This window comes from Erpetoichthys calabaricus, chromosome 7 (genome assembly GCF_900747795.2).
Source record: "Erpetoichthys calabaricus chromosome 7, fErpCal1.3, whole genome shotgun sequence".
NCBI classification, from domain to species: domain Eukaryota; kingdom Metazoa; phylum Chordata; class Cladistia; order Polypteriformes; family Polypteridae; genus Erpetoichthys; species Erpetoichthys calabaricus.
In genome coordinates, this window is record NC_041400.2 from 54,979,730 (window position 1) to 55,001,918 (window position 22,189).

The 22,189-nt window shown below is 36.3% G+C and overlaps 1 protein-coding gene across 1 annotated transcript in view; it reads left to right on the forward strand.

Moving 5' to 3' along the window:
* mblac2 (metallo-beta-lactamase domain containing 2) overlaps positions 1-21,895 on the forward strand; it is a 37,340-nt gene extending 15,445 nt beyond the window's left edge. Inside the window, exon 2 of the mRNA XM_028804742.2 lies at positions 16,478-21,895. Coding sequence (XP_028660575.1) covers positions 16,478-16,860 — 383 coding nt within the window. The 3' untranslated portion in view covers positions 16,861-21,895. The remainder of the gene's footprint in view (positions 1-16,477) is intronic.
* Positions 21,896-22,189: the final 294 nt, after the last annotated feature.

A 22,189-nucleotide genomic window follows, 5' to 3' on the forward strand; every position in this document is an offset into this window, starting at 1 on the left:
AAAATTCAGATTACAGTCAACAGTTACCCCTAAGCTTTTTACCTCCGTTTTGACTTTTAACCCTAATATATCCAGTTTATTTCTAATAGCCTCATTGTATCCATTATTGCCAATCACTAAGATTTCAGTTTTCTCTTTATTTAGCTTGAGAAAGTTACTATTCATCCATTCTGAAATACAAGTCAGACATTGTGTTAGTGAATCAATAGAATCGGGGTCATCAGGTGCTATTGATAAATACCGCTGTGTGTCATCAGCATAGCTGTGGTAGCTCACATTGTGCCCTGAGATAATCTGACCTAACGGAAGCATGTAGATTGAGAAGAGCAGCGGACCCAGGATAGAGCCTTGTGGAACACCATATTGGATATCATGTGTCCTTGAGTTGTAATTACCACAACTAACAAAGAATTTTCTCCCTGCCAGGTAGGATTCAAACCAATTTAAGACGCTGCCAGAGAGGCCCACCCATTGACTAAGGCGATTTATAAGAATATTATGATCAATGGTGTCAAATGCGGCACTCAGATCTAAGAGGATGAGAACAGATAAATGGCCTCTGTCTGCATTTACCCGCAAGTCATTTACTACTTTAACGAGTGCAGTTTCTGTGCTGTGATTTGTTCTAAAACCTGACTGAAATTTATCAAGAATAGCATGTTTATTGAGGTGGTCATTTAACTGCATAATGACTGCCTTCTCTAAAATTTTACTTAAGAAAGGTAGGTTAGAGATGGGTCTAAAATTTTCAAGAGCAAAGGGGTCAAGATTATTTTTCTTAAGTAGGGGTTTAACTACAGCAGTCTTGAGACAGTCTGGGAACACCCCAGTATCTAATGACGAATTTACTACGTCAAGAACATTATCAATTAGCACGTCCGATACTTCTTTGAAAAAATTTGTTGGTATTGGGTCAAGGGCACAGGTGGAGGGTTTCAGTTGAGAAATTATTTTATGTAAATCAGGTAAATCTATCCTAGTGAAAGAGTTTAATTTGTTTACAATGGAATACTGGGGTTTAGGAGGATCCTTAGTGTTGGGGAGATATGCTATGTTATTTCTAATATCATTCATTTTTTGATTGAAAAATACAGCAAAAGCCTCACAGGTTTTACTGGAAGTACTTAGGAGGCATTCCTTTGAGTTACAGTACCTGGGTTTAGAAAACGATCAATTGTCGAGAATAAGACTCTGGGATTACTAGCATTGTTATTTACTGTATAATCTTAGAGAAATAGCAGCGCCTCTCAAGACGGACTGTGTTATTGTATTCTGTTATTTTAACTTTGTGGATAGTTAGTTTAGTCTTCCTCCATTTACGCTCAGCTCTACGGCATGTTCTGTTTAAATCAGGCACTGTTTGGGTCTTCCATGGTATAACAATGCTAGAAGATTTTTTAACTGTCTTTACAGGTGCAACTACAGTTAGGTCTATACATATTTGGACAGAGACAACTTTTTTCTAATTTTGGTTCTGTACATTACCACAATGAATTTTAAATGAAACAACTCTGATGCAGTTGAAGTGCAGACTTTCAGGTTTAATTCAGTGGGGTGAACAAAATGATTGCATAAAAATGTGAGGCAACTAAAGCATTTTTGAACACAATCCCTTCATTTTAGGGGCTCAAAAGTAATTGGACAAAATAAATAACTGGAAATAAAATGTTCATTTCTAATACTTGGTTGAAAACCCTTTGCTGGCAATGATGGCCTGAAGTCTTGAACTCATGGAAATCACCAGATGCTGGGTTTCCTACTTTTTAATGCTCTGCCAGGCCTTTACTGCAGCAGCTTTCAATTGCTGTTTGTTTGTGGGCCTTTCTATACGAAGTTTAGTCTTCAACAAGTGAAATGCATGCTCAATTGGGTTAAGATCAGGTGACTGACTTGGCCATTCAAGAATTTTCCACTTCTTTGCTTTAATAAACTCCTGGGTTGCTTTGGCAGTATGTTTTGGGTCATTGTCCATCTGTATCATGAAACATCGCCCAATCAATTTGACTGCATTTAGCTGGATTTGAGTAGACAGTATGTCTCTGAACACCTCAGAATTCATTTGTCTGCTTCTGTCCTGTGTCACATCATCAATAAACACTAGTGTCCCAGTGCCACTGGCAGCCATGCAGCCCAAGCCATCACACTGCCTTCACTGTGTTTTGCAGATGATGTGGTATGCTTTGGATAATGAGCTGTTCCACGCCTTCTCCATACTTTTTTCTTTCCATCATTCTGGTAGAGGTTGATCATGGTTTCATTTGTCCAAAGAATGTTTTTCCAGAACTGTGCTGGCTTTTTTAGATGTTCTTTAGCAAAGTCCAATCTAGCCTTTCTATTCTTGAGGCTTATGAGTGGCTTGCACCTTGCAGTGCACCCTCTGTATTTACTTTCATACAGTCTTCTCTTTATGGTAGACTTGGATATCTATATGCCTACCCCCTGGAGAGTGTTGTTCACTTGGTTGGCTGTTGTGAAGGGGTTTCTCTTCACCATGGAAATGATTCTGCGATCATCCACCACTGTTGTCTTCCGTGGACGTCCAGGTCTTTTTGCGTTGCAGAGTTCACCACTGCTTGCTTTCTTTCTCAGGATGTACCAAACTGTACATTTTGCCACTTGTAATATTGTAGCAATTTCTCGGATGGGTTTTTAAAGTTTTAGCAGCTTAAGGATGGCTTCTTTCACCTGCATGGAGAGCTTCTTTGACCGCATGTTGTCTGTTCACAGCAAAATCTTCCACATGCAAGCACCACACCTCAAATCAACTCCAGGCCTTTTATCTGCTTAATTGATAATGACATAACGACGGACTTGCCCACACCTGCCCATGAAATATCCTTTGAGTCAATTGTCCAATTACTTTTGAGCCCCTGAAATGAAGGGATTGTGTTAAAAAATGCTTTAGTTGCCTCACATTTTTATGCAATCGTTTTGTTCACCCCACTGAATTAAAGCTGAAAGTCTGCACTTCAACTGCATCTGAGTTGTTTCATTTAAAATTCATTGTGGTAATGTACAGAACCAAAATTAGAAAAAAGTTGTCTCTGTCCAAATATTTATGGACCTAACTATATGTCAACAGCAGCTCTCACTTTAGTATTAAATCTTTCCACCTTATTATTTACATTATCCTCGCTATTATAGTTGGCACTATAAACGGACTGATTGCTTAGAATGTTTGTAAGCTTTAGAGCTGCTGATGAGTCAAAGAAGCGTTTTTTAACAAAATGCTTCTCATGAGAGTTTTCTAACATTATTTCTAAATTAAAAAGTAGAAGAAAATGGTCTGATAGACCTGTATCAGTGACCTGCTTTATATCAACTTTTAGTCCTTTAGTAATCACTAAGTCTAACATATGACCTGGTTTATGTGTAGGCTGATTAACGAGCTGTCTCAAATCAAAAGAGTCCAGGATGTTCATGAATTCTTTTACTTTTTGGTCACACTGATTATCTAAATGAAAATTAAAGTCGCCGACTAAGATTATATATATATATATATATATATATATATATATATATATATATCTTTATATATAATCTTCATTTGGATCTTGATCTTTGTTTGTCCGCGAATTCACTGCCTTGTGTGGTGTTCCTGCTGTGTTCAGTAGAGGGCAGTAGTGATGGAGGAGGAGAGGAAGTGAGGGGGAGGATCATTGGATGAGGTTGGAGTATGGTAATTAAAGAGGATTGAACTAAAGGAGACTACGTGCTGTTTGTACTGGCTGAATACACAACACCTTGGTTGTTACTTTTGTTCACAAACACTGTCGATACCACTCTTTGTGTTTAGATCTGGTGTCGACACCGTGCTTTGTGTTTAGATCTGGCGTCGACACCTGCTTCGTTGTCGAGACTGTGGTTTTTTGTGTTTCTATCGACCGTCGTTGGCAGCACTTCGTCCAAATCGAATGTTCACCCACTTCTTGGAGTTGGCAGTCAGAGTATATAAGTCGGAGACACTTCTGTGATTTTCCATCAGTTGGCGTTTGGAGTTCAAGAAAGAAGCATTGGTTCTTCCTTACTCTTTGGATTGCCACAAAACAACCTGCGAGATTGGAGAAAGGTTGAGAAGAGATCGTGAGAGGAAACGACAGCGTCATGAAAACGAGACGGACTGTGAACGGAGAGAAGCAGAAATGCTCCTCCACCGCCATATAATTACTATTCGGACAGTGATTCTGAGTAGGCCGTTCCTATAGAATCAATGTCCAAGGGTTTTGTTTTGTAATTTTGCTTCCCTTATAAAAATCATAATGCTGTGCGACGAAGGGCCCAGTTCACAACTGGCAGCCGCGTTTAAACAGGGAGCCCTTCACAGACAACTTTAACACGCGCAACGTAGTTGGGCGCACATGGCTAGTATATATGTATATTACACATAGTACTGTATAATCTGCATATAGTGAAATTGTCTGTTCAAGTCCTTCTCTGATAATCCTTTGATAAACTGCCAGTGCCTCAATCTTCTCCTTCTTTCAGCTGCTCCCATTAGGGGTTGCCACAGTGGATCATCTTTTTCCATATTTTTCTGTCCTCTGCATCTTGCACTGTTACCCACCTGCATGTCCTCTCTCACCACATCCATAAACCTCCTCTTAGGCCTTACTCTTTCCCTTTTTCCTGGCAGCTGTATCCTTAAGATCCTGTTCCCAATATTCTCATTATCTGTCCTCTGCACATATCCAAACCAATGCAATCTTGCCTCTCTGACTTTGTTTTCCAACCGTCCAACTTGAGCTGACCCTCTAATGTACTCATTTGTAATCCTATCCATTCTCTTCACACCCTGTGTAAATCTTAGCATCTTTAATTCTGCCACCTCCAGCTCTGTCTCCTGCTTTCTGGTCAGTGCCACCATCTCCCACCCATATAACATAGCTGGTCTCACTACCGTCTTGTAGACCTTCCCTTTCACTCTTGCTGATACCCATCTGTCACAAATTACTCCTTACTCTCCTTCCATTTAGTCTGTTGCACGCACAATACTGTATATCAACCTTCCTTCTCTCCATCATATCTGCTAACTCTCTCCTCTTACCAGTCATACTGACAACATTCAAAGTTCCTACCCTCAGTTCCACTGTCTTTACTTTCCTCCTGTCCTCTTACCTCCGGACACGTCTCTCCTCTTCCTCTCCTTCTTCGGCCAACAGTAGCCCATTTTCCACCAGCACCCTGTTGGCTAACAGTACTGGTGGAGGTTGTTGTTAACCCAGAGCTTGACCGATCTGGTATGTAAATTTGTATTGTTGTCTGCACATTGATTTGGATAAATTTTACACCGGGTGCCCATCCTGACGTAACCATTCCCATTTATCCAGGTTTAGTACTGGCAAGGAAAAACACACTGGTTTGTGCATCCCCTGTGGCTGGGTTTGCCAGTGGCTCAATGGTGATTGCAAAAAGCAGTGGTGCCAGGGGCATCCTTGTTTAATACAACATTCTAATTTGAAGTAGTCTGAAATAATGTTGTTAATGCACACTGGCGCTTCTGGACTGGTATACAGTAGTTTGATCCATGCACATATGTTCGGGCCAAACTCAAATTTCTCCAATGTAATGAAAATGTAATTCCGTTCAACCATATCAAATGCTTTTTCTGCATTCAGTGATAATATCGTCACTGGGGTGTTAGACTTTGTGGGAGCATATATTACATTAAACAGGAGTTGAAGATTTGAAGCTAACTGTCAGCCTTTAATAAATCCAGTTTGGTCTTGTGATATTACTGAGTGAAGCACCTTTTCAATCCTTCTAGCTAGAACTTTGGAGGGTATTTTAACATCATTATTCAAAAGTAAGATTGGTCTGTATGATCCACATTGTAATAAGTCCTTATTTTGCTTAGGAATGACAGTAATTAATGCTTGATGAAAAGTTTGAGGTACAATTTTATTGTCTTTAGCTTCTGTAAATGTTGCTAATAAAATGGAATCTAACTTAATATTTTTATCAAATTTGGCAGGGTAGAATCGGGGCCTCCTGCTTTGCCACTCTGAAGTGAGTTTATAGCATCTAGTAATTCAGATAGTGTCAGAGGTTTATCCATTTTCACTGTACTGAGAGTATCTAGTTGTGGTATCTGTAATGCATCCATTAGGTTATGTCTTGTCTTCTTTAAACTGAGTAGAGTTTATATAAGGACTTCTAGTAGTCTCTAAATATGTGCATTATATTTTTATGGTCAATGATTTTGTCTCTGTCTTTGTTGGTAATTACTGGTATTACATTTCAAACGTTCTGCTTGTGGATTTATTGCACTAAGATCTTATTAGCCTTCTCTCTGTGTTCATAGTAATGATGTCTTGATTTAAAAATGAGTCGTTCTGTTTCTTTAGTTTTCAGGAGGTTGAGTTATATATGCAAAGCCTGTCTTTTCCTATGAAGTGCCTCATTTGGACACCTGGCATGTTTTTGATCTGTTCTGGTAGTTTCACTGATTAATTCTGATACCTTCTTGCTTTCCGATTTATTTTTGTGGGAAAGATATAAAATAATCTGTCGTCCTAAAATGGCTTCAGAGTATTCCTGCAGAAACCTCTGAGGATGTACTGTATTTGGCTCTAAAAAATCGATTTGCTTGGATATACAGTAAATTCTGCACAGTTCTCGTCTACTAATAAAAGTGGGTTAAGACGCCAGCTGCAAGATGAGTATATGGGGCATAGTGATTTGAGCTCCATAATCAAAAGGGTGTGGTCATGGATAACATTAGCGTCATACTTACAAGATTTAACCATAGGCAAGAAATTGTTATCTATAAAGAAATAATCAATTCTTGAGTAACAGTGATGCACTGGTGAGTAGAAGGAATATGCTATCGATTTTGGGTTTAGAAATCTCTAGGAGTTTTGTGATTGGTTACAAACTGTGTAATTGTTTTTGCAGTGTTAGGTCTTTTGCCAACAGGGGAGATGACATCTATCTAGGTCTGGATTTGAAACACAATTAAAGTCACCAGCCATTATAAATTTATGAGTGTTCACATTGGGAATGGATGCAAATACGTTTTGGATGAAGTCCTGATCATCCATATTGGGAGTGTAGATATTTATCAAAATCACTTTACAGTTAAATAAGTTACCCATGATGATCACATATCACCCTTCAGAATCAGATACTACATCTGATATTACAAATGAGATTGTTCTATGTATAAGAATTCCCACACCTCTAGTTTTCTTTGTAAAGCTGGAATGGAATATTTAGCCAGTCCAGTCTCTGTGCAGCCGAAACTGATCCTTGCTTAATAAATGGGTCTCCTATAAAAATACCTTTGTAGTGTTTAGGCAAGAGAATACTTTCTTTCTCTTTAATTCATGATTTAGACCTTTAACATTCCATCTCAAAAAGTTAACTGTCTGCGGTGGGTTGGCACCCTGCCCGGGATTGTTTCCTGCCTTGTGCCCTGTGTTGGCTGGGATTGGCTCCAGCAGACCCCCGTGACCCTGTGTTCGGATTCAGCGGGTTGGAAAATGGATGGATGGATGGAAAGTTAACTGTTTGATCATGGAGACATTGCTTCTGAACTTTTGTTGACATTTTGTACTCTTAAGATAGTACGTTGTTAAATTAGATAGCTATGACCTTAATTTCCAATTTTTCCAGGAGTTATTGCCATAAAGCCTATTGTTATGTTGGCTATTACCGTTATACGGATTAAAAGGATAGATTAGAAATAGCTTGCTGTCTTTCTCTCTCCCCCCACTAATCCCCTGTCCCACCATTTTGCCTCCCCACGTGAGTCTAGACCACACTTCACAAAGTCCCAGTCCTCTGACCTACCTAGAGACAGAGCACATCCAAAACAAAAAAGCCCCCCAGCAGCGGTGTATAAGGATTAAAATAGAGATATCTATTGACAGTACAGTTCAAATACTATAAACATAAAATATAATTTCAAACAGTCCCGAGAGAGTAAACCCAGGGAATAATGTTTAAACAGTAGCCATAGCCCTGGATGAGCAGATAACGTTTGATAGTAAGCCCTAATACAATAAACCAAGGGTATGATGTTAAACAGTCCCCTATGAAAAAAAAAAATACATACATACACACCACGCATATAATTGTAATTAAACCGTAAACAAAATGTGGGTGAGAAGGGAATAGGATGTATAATTACAATACAGTATCATTGTGAGCAGATCAAACAGCAGGTAAGATGTTCTTTCCCATGCTAGGACCTGATGCAACTCACAGTCATATTTCAAAAAGTGTCCAGATCAGTTTTCTTAGCTCTTTTTCTGCTTCCTTTGCAGAAGTAAAAATGTATAACTTGCCTTGAATGACCACTTTCAGTTTGGCAGGATACAAGAAGCTGTTATCTGATCTCAGCATTCCATAAGCACTATTTCTGTAAAATGCGGCACGTATAGCAACTGTTGAAGGTGAGAAATCAAGGAAAATACGAATGTGGTTATTTTCAAATATAATCTCTTGTTTCTGTCTGAGAAGTAACATATGTAATTTAAATTGTCATTTTTCAATGCACACAATGAGAGTCCTGGGTTTTGCAGTATTCGATCCACATATGTGGTAAGATGCTGCTATCTCAGTGTCTGATTTGAAGTCCTCTTCATTTGTTTTAGAGAATAGTTCAGCTACAAATTTCAATGGGTTTGAACCTACATGATTTTTGGGGAGACCTTCGATTCTGATATTATTCCTTCTGCATCCATTTTCCAGTGCAGCTTGTCTGTCTCCAAGCACTTTGCAATCGGAATTTCCAGTTGTTGCTTTTCTGTCAGCGGTAGATCCCATTGGTTCTGCTATTTTAATATGAGTCATGAATGTATGCTTATCGTCTTTAAACTGAGTGTCAAGAACTCTTAAGTTTATTCTCAATCTTAGATGCATTTTCCTGTGTTTTTCCTCAATTTTTAATAGCATACCTTTAAAGGTTGCCTCAAATCGATTACTTAAACATTTTTCCTGGTCTTTAATATCCTGAAGCACCTTCTCGTTTGTCTTGTGTGTGTGTCTTTTATTTCTTTCTTTTTATCATTTATGTCCTCCTTTATATTATTCTTGAGGTCCTTTATGTCTTGAGCTGTGGCCATTGTGGCAATCATTGTATTCAGCTTGGACAGATCGTTTCCAAGCCCAGTTGGATTCAATGTTGCTGGCTCGCAAGGAGTAGCTGACAACGCGGAAGGTAAGGTCATTTTCAGTTTCAATTAACCTTCTGGAATCGACGAGTTATTCTGGTCCAACTTGCTCTCACTCACGGCTGGAGACGATGCAGCAGCATTAGGTCCCAGGAAATGTGCTTTCGCCTATCTGTTCCTGGTCAGTCTCTGGCCATACCTTGAGCTTGAACTTGATGTCTGTTTAGGCTTGAATGAAGCTTTAGCTGTCTTTTCCGTTTCTTTCTGAGCCTTTTTTTTTAACCAGTCATGCTAATATATGCTTGCATATACTGTATTTGAACCCCCTCAGGCTGAGAGAATACAGGAAACCTAGGGATGATAAAAAAAAAAAAGAAACAATAACACCACTAAGTCGTTCCATCTTAGACGTCCATCTCCTGTAACGGACGAGACCAAACCCTCCACAATTTTATTTTTTTTACATTATTATGAATCACTTGAAAAATTAAATTGAACAGTTAAACAAGAGTCAAGCATAGGCAGTATTGATTTTTCAACCTATTTTTACCTCTCGGGTTTTATTAACCAAAAAAAACAGGATAATGGACACCTATGTTTAATACTGACATGGAGCTTTGAAATGCGAATGCGCCGATTTGATTCTTGGATGCTAGCATTGTGGCAAGGCATTGCAATCTGCATTATGTGGAATTTGAAACTTTTAAAATGAAAACATTTATCACAGCTTTTAAAGGTAATGTATAAATAAGGCACTAATTCTTGAATTTCACACATAATTTTTTTTTTATTACTTCGTAATGTTAAAAATGTTTATAGACATTGCTGTCCTTATAAACTGCCACCTCAGGTAATTGCCTCATTGCCTTACTCCATGTGTTGGCTAAACCTGAGAGCGTATCTTGACGTGATATATGGCGTCTTAGCCTGACTAAATGACCTCCTGGAGCTGGGCTCCTGAGTCTTTGGCACATGTTAATTACTCAACCTGCCTTGCTTAAATACCTTGCATAAATTGTCTGTAATCAAGTGGGTTATTAATATATTAAATTTCAGATTAATATTTCAAAATAAATTATTTTCACATCATCTACAACTATAAGTGTATCAACTTTAAAGCTCTTCACTGTTTATATACAGTCACTAAGCATGTCTATTGTGATTAACAGTTCTGTCTTTCCCACAGATAGTCCAGCTCACAGTTTTTTTTTCCAGTATAGGCAATGCAGGTATAAACAAAATCACTAGAAACCTATACATACATTTTTAAACTTTGCACACAAGTATTCCACATCATGGTATAATATTAACACTGTGGATACATTTAACACTTAATAAATACTGACAGGTTTTTATTTGGTATCCTTTTAAAGTTCTCAAAATAATTTATATCAGTAATTCAAAATAACTCATCCCATTTTCGAAATTGCTGACACTTTTTCATTACTCCATTGAGATCTCCAGAGAAATGTATAAATACAGGAATGATTTTTTTTCTTTGCCATTTAAAATCACCAAGTAGAAAGAGGCAATCATGCATGGCTGCAAAACCTCCACTGTATGTACTGACTGACAGTTTTCAGTTGGCGACATTCACAGATTCATCTTAGTAGGTGTGTAAAATCTTTTGAAACTGTGACCTTTTTTTACTTTCCACTTTCTTTACTTAGTACATTTATGGTACCATCTGAATGTTGTCTTTGAAAGACAGATTATCAGTAATCCTGTAGATTAGAAAGTTACAAGCAAGTTTGACTTTACAAATTAAATTTTTATTTCGGTATAGTTCACAAGATGCACCATAGAAAAGAATGAAGACCTTTGTATTTCATCACTCCAGCAGTATAATTTATTATATTTTTTTCCTCATGAGTTATGGATGCATTATACAGTATAATGACTACATTCACACTTCAGTTCTATTTAAATTTTTTCACTCATGTTTTGCAGAGAGTGAATTGTTTAGTGTGAAGAGTGAACAGCAAAAAAACACATGGAATAATTTTTACACTGGATTTAGACCAGTGTCATATAATGTACTAAATTGCATACAAAAATATGCAACTTGTATCTGACCCACGTTGAAACAAAATTGTCTAGAAATGTGTACTTTCTAATTAATTTAATGTCAAAGTTTATGTAGTCTTGCAGGGCCAGATATACTCCTAAAAATAAATGTGGCAAAATGGTGTTTCAGAGTGATGCCACAGGGAAACCATTATTGGTTACCAAAAGACCCATCCACATGAATGGTACAGAGAGAACCTTTATTTATTTAGATCCTTAACAGGGTCAATCCAGTAAAAAATCAATAGATTATAATAGATTTGTGAAATTCTAATGAGTAATAATTTTAAAAGGACTCTTGTTGCATACAATAAACACAAGCTTCAAGACTGTAATACTGACATTAAAGGAATACCTTATTATAACTGAAGTCTCCATCCAAATTAGTGCTGACTAAGGACCCAGCCCTGTCATCTTAGAAGTCCAAATTTCAGATAATGAAAGCAATATGGCTGCTAAGGAGAATAAAAAACACAATACAGTGATCCCTCGCTATATCGCGCTTCGCCTTTCGCGGCTTCACTCCATCACGGATTTTATATGTAAGCATATTTAAATATATATCACGGATTTTTCGCTGCTTCGCGGGTTTCTGCGGACAATGGGTCTTTTAATTTCTAGTACATGCTTCCTCAGTTGGTTTGCCCAGTTGATTTCATACAAGGGACGCTATTAGCAGATGGCTGAGAAGCTACCCAACTTACTTTCTCTCTCTCTCTCTCTCTCTCTTGCGCTGACGTAGGGGGGTGTGAGCAGGGGGGCTGTGTGCAGCTGCTTCCTGAAGGACATACTGCACGGTGCTTCGCATACTTAAAAGCTCAAAGGGCACGTATTGATTTTTGACTTTGCTTTTCTGTGGCTCTCTCTCTCTCTCTTCCTGCTCCTGACAGAGGGGGTGTGAGCTGCTGCCTTCAACAGCTTTGTACCGGCGGTGCTTCGCATACTTAAAAGCCAAAAAGCCCTATTGATTTTTTTTTGACTGTTTGCTTTGCACTCCTTTGAAAAGGAAGATATGTTTGCATTCTTTTAATTGTGAGACAGAACTGTCATCTCTGTCTTGTCATGGAGCACAGTTTAAACTTTTGAAAAAGAGACAAATATTTGTTTGCAGTGTTTGAATAACGTTCCTGTCTCTCTACAACCTCCTGTGTTTCTGCGCAAATCTGTGACCTAAGCATGACAATATAAAAATAACCATATAAACATATGGTTTCTACTTCGCGGATTTTCCTATTTCGCGGGTGGCTCTGGAACGCAACCCCCGCGATGGAGGAGGGATTACTGTATAAGAAAACCGTCTTCTTCAAAGTGCTCAAACATTAAAGATCCTTCCGCTGATCAGGTAACACTATTTAGGCACCCAAAAACTTGTCGCAGCAGGGCCACATCTAGCCACTTGGCAAAGGCATCTTTTCATGAGAGTCAGAAACCATGAAACCTTCTATAGTACTTTGCATTTGTCATTTCTTAGTAATAACCAGACAAGTGTGTTATATAAATGCTCAGTTTCATTTATTAATCTTCTGTTTAAGCATACATACATTCTTAAGTCTTCCTAATTCAGTTAAGGGTGGTGGGAAACCAAAGTCTATCCTAGCAGCCCTGGACAGAATCTTAGTCCATTGTTGGGTAAACACATACAGTCAGGTCCATAAGCATTTGGACAGTGAACCCGCCACAATGGATTTGAAATAAAGCAATCATTATGTGATTGAAGTGTAGACTTTCAGCTCAGGGCTTTACTAAAAAAAATATATGTGCTATTTAGGAATGACAGCCATTTTTCTGCATGACCCCCAATTTCCACGGGCTCAAAAGTATTTGGACAAACTAACAATCATAAATATAATTATCATTTTCAATATTTGGTTAAAAATCCTTTACAGTCAATGACTGCCGAAGTCTGGAACCCATGGCTATCTCCCAAGTGCTGGGTTTCCACCCTAGTGATACTCTGCCAGGCCTTTACTGCAGCTGTCTTCAGTTGGTGCTTGTTTGTTGCACTTTATGCACCAGTTTTGTCTTCAACAAGTGAAATGCATGTCCAATTGGGTTGAAGTCAGTTGATTGATTTTGCCTTTGAAGAATATTTCACTCATTTACCTTGAAAAACCACTTGGTTTGCTTTTGCAGTATGTTTTAGCTTATTGTCCATTTGTACTGTAATGTGTCGCCCTATCAGTTTTGCAGTATTTGGCTGAATCTGAGCAGATAGTATAGCCCTATACACTTCAGAATTCATCATGCTGCCTTTGTCAGCAGTCTTATCATCAATAAACACTAATGACTGATTTCCATTCATAGCCATGCAAGATCATTCATCAGATCATGAGTCATTTCTTCTCTTCTCCATACTCTTTCCAACTTTCTGGTACATATTGATCTTAGTTTCTTTTGTCCAAAGAAAATTGTTCCAGAACTAGATAGACTTTTAAAAAATGATTTCTGGCAAAGTCTGATCTGTTCTTCCTATGCTTGATGTTTACTAGTGATTTGCACCTTGTGGTAAACCCTCTGTCTTTACTTTCATGAAGTCTTCCTGTGGTTGTAGACTTTGGCCATGATAGGTCCACCTCCCGGAGAGTGTTATTGGTTTGGCTAAATGTTGTAAAGGGGGTTCTTCTTCACCAAGGACAGAATTCTGCAGTCATCCAAAGCAGTTGTTTTCTGTGGTTTTTCAGATCTTCTGGCTTTGTTGAGTTCACCAGTGCATTCCTTCTTTTTAAAAACATACCAGATGGTTGATTTGACCACTCCTCTTGTTTCTGCTGTCTCTCTAAACGGTTTGTTTTAGTTTTTCAGCCTAAAGATGGACTGTTTTTACTTGCATGGACAGCTCTTTGGACCTCATATTGAGAGTTCTCAGTGACAGCTTCCAAATGCAAATCCCCCACTTACAATCAGTTCCAGGTGTTTTACCTGCTTAATAGTTAATGAAATAAAGACAGGAACAGTTTGTCAGTCAAATGTCCAAATACTTTTGAGCCCCTGGAAATGGGGGCCCTATGCAAATAAAAATGGTTATGCTTTCTAAACAGCTCCTACAATATTTTTGGTAAATCCTTTAAATTAACACTGCAAGTGCACACTTTTATCAAATAATGATTGCTTAGTTTCAAATCCATTGTGGTGGCATACAGAGCCAACATTATGAAAATTGTGTCACTCTCCAAATACTTAATGGTCCTAATTGTGCATACCCAGACTGAGCAACTTTGAAATTACCAGTTAACCTAATTTGAATATCTTTAGAGATATGGGAGGTGAACTCATGCAGACATGAGATGAATTTCTGAATAGATAACAATCAAGCATTGTTTTCAAACCTGGGATGCAGCACCCCTAATCACTGTGCTACCATCAGCACATAATTAATATCCTTCTCTGAAATCTTTTGTAGATTTTCACATCCTGAATGATCTATTCTTTTATTTTTGCATTTTATCACAAGCTCTCAGCAAAGAAAAATATATATTACATTAATGTATCACATGCATAAAACATGCATAGATTCTGAGAACTCTTTAACCCCATTGACAATAGGTTCACAATCTCTCCATGAAACATTAACAGCAAGGCAGCAACAATCTGGGATGGATTTAATGTGTACACTGGGTGGATAATGCTTTCTGTAATGTTTTCTTTTTTAAAAGATTACAGTGAAAACCACATCTTCATTGTAAAGAGGTTTTGCAAATTTTGCTTTTGCTGATCAATTCTATATACTCTCACATTAAAATAGACATTGTAAGTTTTATTAGAAAAGTACTTTGCCATGTTCAAATTCTTTAAAATCTAAAGAATATATATCAGTATGCATGTATTATATGCATCCTGCTTAGTATTAGATCTACCACTCAGATCACTGCAAATTTGTTTGTATTCAATATGAAATCTACCGATCAGATCCATGCTTACTAGATATACAAAAAAATATAGGAACCAGGGGAATTTCTGTTTTCATTCATAATTTCTAAATTACGCTATACATGTAAATGAAAGTGTAAATTCTTTTCTTATTTGTATGCATCAAAAATATATTGTTCTCCATTGACAAACCTTCAATGCATATTGTATCATAATATAGTTTAACTTCTGGGCTGACATGATGGTCCATTGGTTAGCAGCACTTACTCAGTGTGTTTGAATCTTGCATCTGGTCTTTGTCTATGTGGAGCATGCATGTTTTCCCAGTGTTAGTTTTCCTTTCCCATTTGCCAAGACTGTATATAAAGTTAAATGTTGTGAGTGGCCACTGTGATGAACTGGCACCCTGCACAAGGCTGGTTCCCAAGCCTTATGCCCAAAGCTGCTAGTATAGACTCTGGGCCACTGCAACCTTGAATCAGATTAAGCAGTTTTGTGGATCTTATGTTATCTAAAAATTTACTCCAAAATAAAATTAACACACTGAATGACATAATCCAAATCAAGGTTGATGTAAATGTTAAGAGTATGGTATTTATTAGAAACATATTTGAAAATATACTTAGTTACGTTAAGTGACTGAAAACATGGGAACAAAAGTCACACATAGGGAAAGAGATGACTATAGAAAATTTAAATATGGTACAGTATATAGTTTCATATATAAATGCTGTGTCTGAAGCCTTTGCATTATACTTGGATATCATCTTACAGTCATATTTATTTTTACCATTGCGGAGAGCCCCCAAGTCGGTAATTATTTGAAGTTAAACACTTGGTTGATACAGATGGTAATAGTGCCAGATTTAGGACTTAATACATTGCATTTGGTGCAGAAAAGAAATATAAATTATGGTACTTTTTTCAAGTAGATTAAGTTTAAGAAGATGTTTGATTTCATTGAGTTTATTGTTTCAAGGTGACTCATGAAATGATACTGGTGTTGACGCACAGTTCCGGCTACAAACTATAGATATGTGAAGGCCAGGCCTATCACAAAAGCTTTTGTCTGTGGATGTTGTATTGATTGAATTTATACTTGATGTATGAAAGGACACCACTACAAAACGCCTGAATAACACTTTGATCAAATTTCTTCCAAAAATGCAGAGCATTGATTTAAAATGAGTAGCTGTACTGTTATAATGTTTTTATTTCAGGGCATTCATCAGACGACTCTGAGTAGGTAATTCTCTGCCCTTCATGTCAAGGACTGTTACAGATCTACTGTGGTGCCTTAGTTTTTGTTTTTAGAAGAAGTGCAGATTGAGTTACTTGATTAAAGTCATAGAAATTTAACAGCCTAAAATCTAGATATTTATTTTTTGACTGTCTATTTTGTAATTTATATTTATTTGTCTTTTTAGGAGATGTCATTAATTTGGGAAATCGGCAGCTGACAGTGATGCATATGCCTGGACACTCTAGAGGGAGCATCTGTCTCCATGATAAAGATAACAAGGTGCTGTTCAGTGGGGATGTGGCCTATGATGGTGCAATGATTGATTGGCTCCCTTACAGCAGGATTAGTGATTATGTCAGCACTTGTGAGCGACTGGTGGAACTTGTCGACCAAGGTCTGGTGGAGCGAGTGCTTCCAGGTCACTTCAACACCTTTGGGGCAGAAAGACTATACAGAATAGCATCAAACTATATTGCAAATGCTGGAACATGCCATAGGTTTTCTACAGGTGCCATGAAGACTGTTGCCAGACTTGCTCTTCGGGCAACAAATCTAGGGAGAAGCTGATTTTTATGTCCATGTCAAAGGTATTGCAGTTTAATATGGCACAGCAGTTCTACAGATGCACTATTGTTCTGAACATAACATTTCAATTTATCAAAATCATTACAACAGGCATAGTAGTCACTGGCCAGTGTGAATTACAGTTTTGTGTGTAATTGGCATTTATGAATGTTTACTGCTTGAAATTTCTGGGTATTGAAAAAACAGGGTTTCCACAGGGGAGGTAGAAATGGGTGGCAGAAACATTTTGAAGGCATCAAATGCAGTATTCAGGAATGCTTTCAAGCCTAAAGTATCTTCACGTGTGCCACAGCACGTTATGTATCCTTTAGATTTTTAGTGCAGTGGTTGTTTTGCAGTGTATTCTTTTTCTCAATGGCCTTTTTGAACACATCAGGTTGCCAAAACAAAGATTTAGGGGTGAAAATTTAGCTTCGTATGACTTGAAGTACACTGCCTATTGCTATGTCTCTTTGATAATTAGGTAAATACAGACATTTACTGTGTACATTTTAAGCAGACGTTCATATGTTAATTTTGGCTTGCACATAGAATCCAGATATGAGACTTGTTTATGAATAACTATAAAATACTACATGTCATTGGGTTTAGATTATTACTCACATGTTGTTTATTGTTAAAACCTTAAAGCACTGCAGTAAAATGTTGCATTTGTAAGTTGCCAGTTGTTGAGAATGACTATATTTATTATCAAATTTCTTTTTGCATCTTCTTACCCATCTACAATTCTTTATCCCGTGTTATCAGAATTGTTTAGTATGGAAAAAGGAGAGTTACTGTGGAGGAATTTTTTGGACAAATTCAAACTGTGAAATATGACAGTAAATGAATTAAAAAATATATATATTAGCATAAATAAACATGAAGATATATATATATACTGTATATATATTTTTGCTTATTTCTTCATGTGTGTTATTATTTCTTCATTTATTTAAAGAGGGAGTCAAGCTAATATTAGAAAATGGAATGAACCTTGACAAAACTTATAATGTAATTTCTCAATGAAGTCTCCACCCTCCTCAATGCACTTGTGCCACCTGCCTGGTAGTGCCTGGATTCCAGCAGAATAAAAGGTTTTGTCTTGTCCTCGTAAACGCTCATGCACCCGAGTTCTTTGTTGAACACTTCGTGCCGAGGGGTACTGCAGTCACTAGTGCAAGTTACTGTGAGAGTAATGACCAATGTGAAGACTTTCTTTTCAATCCAAGCGGCGGGACTGCCATCTCAAGGAGTACTTTTACTGCAAGACAATGCCCACCCACACACTGCTAAGAACACCAAGGCTTGTCTGGAGAAACTGAAGTTTGACATATTGCCACATCCTCCTTATTCACCAGATTTGGCTCCTTGTGATTTCCACCTTTTTGGAACATCTGGGTGGTCATCAATTCAAGACAGATGATAACGTGATCTAGGTGGTGCATGAGTGGTTGCGAGGACAAGGCACTTCCAGGCAGGCGCAAGTGCATTGAGAAGGGTGGGTTCAGTTTTGTTAAGGTTTGCTTTATTTTCTAATAAATCACATTTTCTAACTTTAGCTTGACTCCCCCTTGTATTTTAGTGACCAAACTATAACATGAAATAAGCCTTGAATTGAAAATTTTCATTTTCCCCCATCTAGAAGAGCTTAGTGATGGGTTGAGTAATTCTGAGTGATCCACCCCAGGTAGCTGCACTGTATACTAGGAATCCTAAGGCAAGCAAAAGTGCATGCTCAAAATTGTAACTACACATCTGCAGAGGATATGAGCATAAAAAACGTTACCTGGATTTTTGCATGAAGCGGCTACTTTAACTCGAATAATCCTCTCAGATGTTCATATCTGAAATGCCTTTGGCTGTTAGGTGCCACATTTACAATAGATTTATGTTCACTCTACAGATGTTTCACCAGTTTAAACACAGTACTTGCTAGAGCTTACCCTCTCGGCTTTGACAGGTAAAAATGACAGATTCATTTTAAGGCATGTTTTATATTGCAGGTAGTGTCACTGAAAAGAAAAAAAAACTTAAACACATAAAGAAATAAACAACAAAAACATACTTTGTGACACATTTAATTGTTTATGGACGCAAGTCATGCTTTTATTTATTTGCTGTCACATTTAACAATACCTTTATTTCCTTGCACATTTATTTACTTAAGTTTCTCTGAAATATTCCTCCAATAGGCTACATTTAGAAAATATAGTCTCATTACTGGTACTGTTGTAATTTTACAACTTTATTTAAACAAATGTCTCCCTTTAACATATTGTTTAATAATCTTCCGATTTCAGCAGTGTTGCATTTTTTTTTTTACTCTACAACAAGATTTGGCCTTATTTTTTCCTGCAAATGTGTTTTTTCCTGTTTTACTTTATAATAATCTTTTTCATCTTTTTGTTTTTACTGGGATTATTAGAAATTCTCCATTTCTGCAAAAGTGTGTTCTATTTATATTACTGGCATCTGGCTAAAACTAAATCGCAAGTACAGTACATTGGACAAAAGCAGTGAGCAAGCACTTTTTGAAGTCTGATTTGAAGACTGGGTGCAAAAACTTGGAAACTTTGATCTTCAATCTGTTTAGCAAGACAGAATATTGACAGATATTAAATAATTTGGGAGAAATGGGAGACTACTGCAAGGTGAAACAGAAAAGTAAAACGGGAGCATAAAAATCAACAAAAAGACAACTGTCTCCAAAGTGATTTCCTTTGTATTTTTCCCAAAAAAGCAAGTATAAAAATATGTGCTGCTTCCATCTTACATAATCAGTTTAAAAATAAAACCTTGCTTAGATTTTTTCATTGTAATAGTAAAAAAGTCTAAAAGTGACATTAGTGTATATAAATTAAGCACTGCTTTTATTATTAATGGTTTGCATGAAGGTTTCACTCACAATAAGTTTCTCTAGTTGTATGTAATGTTTTGTAACTTTCATTCAGTTTATCTGAAATTTAAATTTTATCTTCAGAAGGGTTTCACTGAGCTTTAACATTTTCTTTAAAATGATTATATATTTTTACAAAAGATAATTATGATTATATTGGAATGTAATCACATTTTTCACTTACAATGTAATACACAAAGGTAGCTGCTCTTCATGTAAGGGTGCTTTGCTGATGGTTTCTTCTGCACTTTATGCAAAGTCCCTATTTTTATAATTTACAGTATAACTTTCATTGTCATGCATCCTTTACTTTAGGCATACAGTATAAATGATGTGTTTTATTAACTTATTTAGAGAACAATTGTTATAATTGCTATTTTATTGTTTCCTGCAATTCTGGTAAAAAAAAAATATATTGATATTGCTGAAAAAAAGTCCACAGCAAACACTTTCACTGATAAATTGATAAATGATAAATTGTGTGAGCCAAGTAAATATGTTGGCCTCAAAATATGCCTCACAGACAGCTTTATATGGATGTAAAAAAAATTTTTTTTACTTATTTACTGTAATTTTCCTCTAAAGTGGTTACTTACGTAGTACAAGAAAGATCTAAGAAATGGCACTAAAACCTATACAGTAGATCACTGTTGTTCAAGTTTACAGTTGGTCTTAAAAACGGATATTTTTCAACGATAGGCTGACAAATTTAGACATCTCCAGAGTTTCAGCTGCAAGTACTCTATGTAATGAGTCCATTTAACTTATGCATACATTTGTTTTCAGTGCCTTTAAAAAAACTATGGTAATCAGAAATAATTATTACAAATTCTGGGGTAAAGAGTAAAGTACCTCAGATTCTGTTTATTTAGGAAACTTAATGCCATAAGAATTTTCCCCATATCATAAAAAGTTATAAATTGGACAAAGCAAGCACATTGAGGAACTCAGTGCTGATTCCTTTAATTTGTGTATTGAATTTAAAGAAAGAAATTAGCTAAGCTTTGTTATTTAGCTGACTCATAAAGTTCTGTAACTCATTTGTCATATAAGTTGATAAATCAGTAATATTTAGTTGTCAAATTTAAAACTAAGTGATATCCAATGTTACATTTCTATATATAATGTGTAATATGATTCTAGATAAACGTGTAATTCGAAGTACAAACATTAACACTATTGTCCAGACATTATTTATAAAATGCAAAAAGACATATTAAAGGAAATTGCTATTGCTTTGTGTATATTTTTTAGTTAATCTTATAGTTGGTCAGATTATAGTAATAGTAGTAGTGATATTACTGCTGTGTAGTAATGAATTTCTAGATTTGTATAGATGCTTTGAGTCCAATTATTAAGAGATTAGTTTATAGTTTGCACACTCTTTGTACCCTTGGATTGTGTGCATAATTTATTAGTTTGTATAGTAGTCTTTGATTTGTCTTGAATTCAAATTTGCACATGTAAAACTCAAGACAGTCTCATACTAAATCTTGTTAATTGTATTCTTGTAAAGCAATGTAAGTTACATAGCACTGGCCTTTTTGTCAGTTCAATCTGTCTGCTTGGAAAAATTATAGACTTCAAATCCAAAAATTATTACAAGCTGAAATTCAAAGATAATGTATAAATTAGGTTTTAAAATGTTTATTTAGTCATTTTAATTTAGCAGCAACAACTGAATATACAATTTATGGCAAAATATGCACTATTTAATTAATATAATATAAAAAAGAGTTTTTTAGTTTCCAAATGCATACATTTGCAATGATATCAATAACCAAAGTAATTTTTAAAGAAAACTGATTATTTTTCCAGAAGTCTAGGGGTGTAGCTTGAAATGATTGTTCTTAATCTCTTATTTATTATTGTCTTTTTTATTTGGATAATTTTCACAGTTTAATTTTAGCAGTTTTGTTTTTAAATATTCTTCCTCTTAATTTTCACCTTTTGTCCTCCATTATGCTATTCATTGTTAAAATGAATCACATCATTTCCATCTTTGACAATGAGTAAGAGCTGTAATCTTATTTAACTAACATCCATGCACCTGAGGTAAACTGCAAAATTTCTGAAAGCAACACTAGGCATTTTGGAACTGGGTCACTGATAAAGTTTGTTTGTTTCCAGAAGAAGAGCGAGAGAGTCAGCATAAGTGAAGATAGTAAAGGTCAAATTTAATATATGCTCGCTAAGTAATATTTTTCTTGATAAATTTTTTGTTTCATTATTTCTCCTGTTTGATAAAAAATGAGAATCATTTCTTTCATAGTATTAAGGGGATGTGTTTCTCTATTTTTTTAATAAGTGGTGTGGCCAGTATTCGTCATTGATGTGAGTTCTGCAGCAGGTGGTTTTTACACTGGAAACTGGTTTAATTTTAGTTTAAAAAATAAATGTGAAATATAAAATTATATTAGCGCCATATATTTT